Source organism: Gavialis gangeticus, unplaced genomic scaffold, assembly GCF_001723915.1.
Source record: "Gavialis gangeticus isolate Ggan-Ray unplaced genomic scaffold, GavGan_comp1, whole genome shotgun sequence".
NCBI classification, from domain to species: domain Eukaryota; kingdom Metazoa; phylum Chordata; order Crocodylia; family Gavialidae; genus Gavialis; species Gavialis gangeticus.
In genome coordinates this window covers 81752567-81758901 of record NW_017729025.1, presented here as the reverse complement: position 1 = coordinate 81758901, position 6335 = coordinate 81752567, and the positions used below count along the sequence as shown (strand labels likewise).

Sequence of the window (6335 nt, the reverse complement as noted above, 5' to 3'; positions counted from 1 at the left end):
GAGAAGGGCCACTTGTATGTTTAGGGACTTACAGGACAAGCCCTGTGAGGACAGACTGAAGGACCTGGACCACTTCAGGCTCCACAAGAGAAGGCTAAGAGGCAATCTTGTAGCTGCCTACAAATTCATTAGGGGGGGGGGATGCAGCAAGGGATCAGAGATGCTCTGTTCACCAGGGCACCTCTTGGGGTAACAAGAAACAATGGTGACAAACTGACGGAGCAGATTTAGGCTAGATATCAGGAAAAACTTCTTCACAGTCAGGGTGGCCAAAATTTGGAATGGACTTCCAAGAGAGGTGGTGCTGTCTCCTGCCCTGGGTCTTTAACAGAAGACTGGATAGGCATCTGGCTTGGGGCATCTGACCCCAGCACTCTTTCCTGCTTAGGCAGGGGGTCAGACTCTATGATCTGTTGAGGTCCCTTCTGACCCTAGCATCTATGAATCTATGAGATGCTTTCAAGGGCGTTGTGGGGTGTCAGATACTGTCCGTACTTTTAGGTATGTAAACGTGACTTACAACATAAAACCTAGGTTTCAAATAGGAATCCATAGTGTTTAAAACATCCTGACCTGCTGTAGTTCTTCTAAGTTCTTTGCAGTAGAAGAACTACTCTATTTTTCTGTAGCCAAAAAATAGAGTGAAAACTAAGAGCTGGCATTTTCTGAGGGAATGGTCTCAAGTCTAACAAGGTTGAGAACCACTGATCTTGATACAATGAGCACACAATGCAAGGTTCAAAAAGTTTGGCAAGGATATCTGAACTGACAGCATGTCTGGGAGAATCTAACGTTAGACCACAGGTTCTATTCCATCTAACATCACAGCACCATCTACCTGCCAAGTATTCAAAGTTTATTTAATAAAAGAATGCCTGCAATCTATACCTCCTGTCCATAGATCAAACCAGAGACCAAAAAATACAAATACCACAGGGAAGAGGAATGTGCACCAAGTACAAAATGAACAAAGGTTATAGGAATCATAAAATTTGTGTAAGAGGATTCAGCAAAGTACTCTTACGAGAAGGAGGATGGAAGATGGATATAATTACAGGAACACAGATGAAGCATGACTTAATTGATTTAAGAAATTTTAGACTGGTTCTGCCTCCTTATAAATCACACAAGAAAGCCCAATCAGGAAACACTTCTGGCCCTAGTCTGACTAGTAAAACTGGCAAGAGCCAAAAGAGAGTAGACAATCATTTGTATTTAGCAATATGTTGCATACACACCTTGTTCACTTGTACCATTGATCTTTCGGAGGTTATTGAACTCAAGAGCATCTGCAGAAGAAACCAGAGAAACAGCTCATGGCACACACAGTTTACCTTGCCCAGCTCAAATATGAAAGAAACTGGTCCTCCTCTACAGTGATATGTAGACAGAAAGATCTTTCTGAACACTTCCTGACTCTCTCCTTCTCCCCCCTACTATTAAAATACAGGAGGCAGTGTAAAGAGCCATAATAAACCTCTACAGAAGTTTGAAATTTTTAAAAAGCCAAGGAGAGAAAGGATTTACCCATGTAGGCACCAAACTTTAGGATCTAGATATCCAAGAACTTACATCGTTCACAGTCTGCCTCATCTGATCCATCAGCACAATCTTGAGTTTCGTCACATTCTAGGTAGCCATCGATGCAGCAGCTATCCCTACACTTGAAGTGTGAGGCCTGACAGTTCCCGTCACATACTATATCAGAAAAAAAGTTTTTGTTTTGGGTTCAGTATGAAAATCCTCTCCTTCCTGACTTGCACTCATATTCTTCCGGCATAAAGGATGATTCCAGGCCCCCTTTGGGCAGATTAGTTTAGAATAAGACCTTTCCTTCTCCTAGGGAAAGGGCACATTGCCTTTTTAGAGGCTTGGAAGCAAGAGGTCTGGCACAGAAGTTACTCCCAAAAGGCTTTGCTTGGCTCTGGTTGGTGTCCAGGAAAACCAGAAATTGGATCTTAATTTTAAAACACAAGGGTGGGCAAGAGACCGGTTGGGGGGAGGGAGAGTGCATCTCAGATTAGAAATACATGCGAGAGGCTTACCTGGCTGCTGCCGTCTTCCAACTGGCCCTGAAGAGGAGACAGAAGAGAAACCACAATGTTATTTTGGTGAATTCACCTGTTTTATACTGACCCAAATAAATAGCTCTATAGTAAAACAGTTCCTACCTAGGGGGAAAAAAAAAAAGTCAATTTTCATCAGCAGGATCCCAAGCTGCATTTTTCAGAGGAGTTATACCAGGTGTAAGGGTGAAGTTGAAGTTCCTTCCAATCCTTTGCAAATCATCTTATGTCTCCAATTTGGACTCAGTAGGAACACAGAAGCCTGGCAAAGGTTCAGATGAATTCACCTCATCCAAACCTACTCTAAGTGGCTTTCAACAAAAGCTCAGTTGTGCTAGTGCCAGGAAGGACAATGAGTTCCATGAGAGAAAGGGGAATTTGACTCCTCCATGTGGTTATATTTAAGAAGTGGCATGAACAGAATTTTGCAAGCAAAATCTGGCCACAGAAATATGGTGAACATAATGCCCTGAGCCTAATCAATTAACTGAATTAAAGTATTTCTTAATATGGCCTGGCCCTTAACAAAAGACTTCTTGCCACTCAGAATACCAACTGTGTGACAACCAATAGAGTACATGTTTGACATAGTCTGTCAACAGAAAAGCAGCTGGAAAGCAAATTACAATAGGTGCTTCCAGCTCCACACCCCTCTGAAGAAACTTCTGCTTCCAGCCGGTGATCTACAAGACCAGTCCACCTGAGCTCCAGACCACAGAACCATCAGAACACCCTGAGCTAACGGCTGCCTCTAGAAACAGACTGACCTTGAACATTCTTGCAGGCAAGATTACACTCCTCCTCTCGCACATAGTTATTCTTGTTGGGCTTGCAGCCCCCAAAAGTGAACTTCTCACATCGCTGAGATTCTGGATTGTAGAACCAACGGGGAAAGGACCCCCGGCACCAACCCACTTTACTAGGAGCCAAGCAGTAATCTGGAAAAAAAGAGAAGCCAATAAAAAGGATCAGCATATGAAGAATGAGATATTTTGCTTTAACTAAAGTACAGATGGTTGGCCTTGCAAAGATCTTAGAAGACAGGCTGAATCACTGGCTTCTGCTTGCTGCCAGGACAGCATCAAGCATTAGTTAACATCACACTGATTCATCTAACCTAGTAACAAAGGGGAGAGGGATATGGCAGTGATGGCTCACTTGGGAGGAGGCAGGAGCTTTCCCATAGCATGCAATTTGGGGAAAAATTATATCTTGGACTTGGGGCAGGATGCAGATGTTGGCATAGGCTCCTCTTGAATACTCCTTATCTCTACTTCAGTGAAGTCCATTTAACTTGGCTCCTGGTATGGAGGAGAAAAACCCTTACTCAATAGATTGGCTTTTGGCACAAATCCATGACTTGGCCACCCTGAATGTCTTGTTTACTGGAAACAAGCCTTTTGCAGTGACCATCCTATAAAACCAGGACCACTTAGGACTTTATACTGACATTCATCATCATGCTTCTGACCAGTTGACCCTCTGCCATCTCAAAATTCAGGTACAGTAGGCTGAATTTCCAAAGGAATATCAATGCACAAGTCCCATCTCCCATTTCTCTACCACACACCACTCCCATCCAGCAGTTCACAAAAAGAGTGCCGGTTATACACCTTGCTGCTTTCATATGCAATTAGTAACTGACTCCAGCAGGAACACCATGAGGCCCAAGTTTAAGTCTCTCTTGGGCAGACTCACCTTCAGTCTGCTCAGCATTCAGAACTGTAATGGTGATGTTGGTAGTGTCCTGCTGGTTAACAGTGTCTGTGACAGTGAGCTGGAAGACATAAATCCCCGTCTGCAGGTTGGAGACCTCCACCTGATCATCCCCTTGTTTCTGAGAATACAAACATGAAGAACATGATTAGGAGTTAGCATCTCTCAGCCAAAGTGCTGGATGCAGACATCTAATTCACAGGCAAGATGACAACTCCTCTGTCTGTGGCCTCAGGAGGAGAGCAGCTTGGATACAACTCCCAAATGAAGGATGGACCTCTAGGACTCCAGAGTGCTTTACAAAGTTAGAAGACAGACTGGCTGCCCAAGGTCAGCATGGCTAGGAAAAGAAGAGTGCACCAGGAAGTCCAGCCCTTCAGCACTTCTAATATAAGTTCTAGTGGTCCCTGCAATCCTAGGCTTTGGGATAGTCAGCAAGTCCAGCAGTGCTACTGGACCCCTAAAGGGCTGCCTGGACACACAACACCCCACAGTGACAGTTATAGGAGCTGAAGAAATGCATGTTAATACTTCCAAAGAAAATGGTGAAGGACTGTGTTGGTCCAATGCTTTGAGGCATTTTGTTCATATATGCCCTGCCCAAGGGCACCATCATGTGGGCACTGCAGCCCCATAGCATCTTTTGGCAGCAAGAGTCAGAATATGGCTCCACATATGTATACGGCACCAGTGACACACACCTGTGTTCCACAATGCAATAGTGAACAGAAACATTTTATAACAGCTTGGAATAGAAAGCAAAAGGTAATGCAACCAGTTGAAACAGGGAAAATTTTTAGAACAGGCAGATTTTAAAAATCTGCCTGCCAGAGCTGGAACCTGGCTAGAATACTGGCATCCAAACCCCTCCTCTTACAGAGAGGTCATCTAATCTTAGCTAGCTGCCAGTGAAGTCACAATGATGCAGCAGTTAAAACAAAAACAAAAAAACAGGCTACAATTTTTTTTCTTTCCAAAGAGTTCTTGTGCTGTTTTGGTTTTTTTTGTTTTAACAGAGGGAAGAAAACTAAGTTCATGCTCCAAGATGTGCCACCAGACTGGAGCTTAGAGGCGTGGGCTCCATGCTATTCTGACACATTGCATGGTTTGGGGAAAGTAACTTAGGGATTCTGCCTCAGATTCTCCTTATGCACCACAGCAATGGTAAGAAAACCTTCTGCAACACACCCCACAATCCCCTGGCAGCAGGCACCTGCAGCCTTCTCATCCATTTATGCACTTCCAGATTAGGACAAGATGACACATCTAGCACAGACAGTGGTATAGCCAGACAGGAGCCCTATAAGAGTAAAAGCAGAGCTATGGACAGGCCACAGGGATATGAACAAGATCAGTGACTGATAACCTTTACAAGTTGCAGACTGGAACAATCCAGCTGTAGTCCAACACAAGCCAAGTGGCTTCCACAGCACATCCACAACGTGGGTTCAGGGAGAGCCCCCACTAGGGCCAACCAGCTAGAAGTTGTGCCCATGCCACCACTACTTCTCCCAGCTCCCCACTCCCCAGCCAGGGCCCTAGCTAGAAGCTGTACTTGTGCCACAGCCGGGGTGGAAGTTGCCTAGCCCAGCTCCTCACTGCTCAGCCTTCTATATGTGCAGGCACAAAGCCCTCTGGCTCCATGGGCCAGATCCAGCCCCTCCACCCTATTTGCATTTGTACACATGCTTGTGCTGCAGTACCGGGCACTCTTCTGGAGCAGCCCCCTGACCTGCACCCTGCCAGTGCAGCTGAAGCCAGTCTCCAAGGCAACCCCAGCCTTGCGGTATCACCACACAGGTGTGGTTGGGGTCTCCATGGAAACCAACCCCAGCCATGTGGGCAGGGGCTGCTGGAAAATGGAGTCCACTACCAGACCAAGGGGCAGACTTTGCCTGCCCTGGTCTAGAAGCATTCTGCCTTCTTTGCTTCCTGTGCCACATTTCTGATGGACAGAAGGAATGTTACCTCATTAAGCAATGACAGCACCACCTAGTGGAGACAGAAGAGCATAAACAGAAGAAAATGGTGAGAGATAAATTTTACCTAATTTGTGGAAATAGATGGTGGCTGGAACAAGAGGCTAGGATCAGGTAAAATAGTGGGCACTTCCAACATATTTGCTATAGACACCGAGTAAGCAGCTCCACTCTACTACCTACCTCCAGCACAACAGATGAGTCCCCAGAGAGATGTTTCCAATCATAACTGACAATCCCATGGTCATCTGAGCTCTCTGCACCTCTCAGTATCACTGCCTCTCCTGGCTGTACCTTCAGGTCCATCCCAGCACGAGCTTTGGGAGGCAGATCATCTGGAGAAGACAGAAAGAAATACCAAAAAAAAACAAAAAAAACAAACCACTTCTAGCAGCAGAAGGCTTGGATTCTTGTCTCCAAACTGGAATGACAGCGAACATCTCCCAGACTGAATAAACATGGCTTCTAGTTGCTAATCCAGGAATAATTCCTATAACAGTGCTTTTGGAACTATGACATTAAGTGATGCACAAAAGAAATGCCTGCTCAGTTGGGGGGGGGGGGGGGGGGGGGG

General features: G+C 45.4%; 1 protein-coding gene across 2 annotated transcripts in view; it reads right to left on the bottom strand.

Annotated features, from left to right (window-relative positions):
* SPINT1 (serine peptidase inhibitor, Kunitz type 1) overlaps positions 1 to 6335 on the bottom strand; it is a 25496-nt gene that overhangs the window by 9669 nt on the left and 9492 nt on the right. The window contains exons 2-7 of one of the 2 annotated variants that reach the window (XM_019519023.1): positions 5945 to 6096; positions 3765 to 3903; positions 2834 to 3004; positions 2046 to 2072; positions 1573 to 1698; positions 1239 to 1289 (exon numbers count right to left, since the gene is read on the bottom strand). In XM_019519023.1, coding sequence (XP_019374568.1) covers positions 1239 to 1289; positions 1573 to 1698; positions 2046 to 2072; positions 2834 to 3004; positions 3765 to 3903; positions 5945 to 6096 — 666 coding nt within the window. The remainder of the gene's footprint in view (positions 1 to 1238; positions 1290 to 1572; positions 1699 to 2045; positions 2073 to 2833; positions 3005 to 3764; positions 3904 to 5944; positions 6097 to 6335) is intronic. The other variant, XM_019519024.1, reaches the window with a different exon arrangement.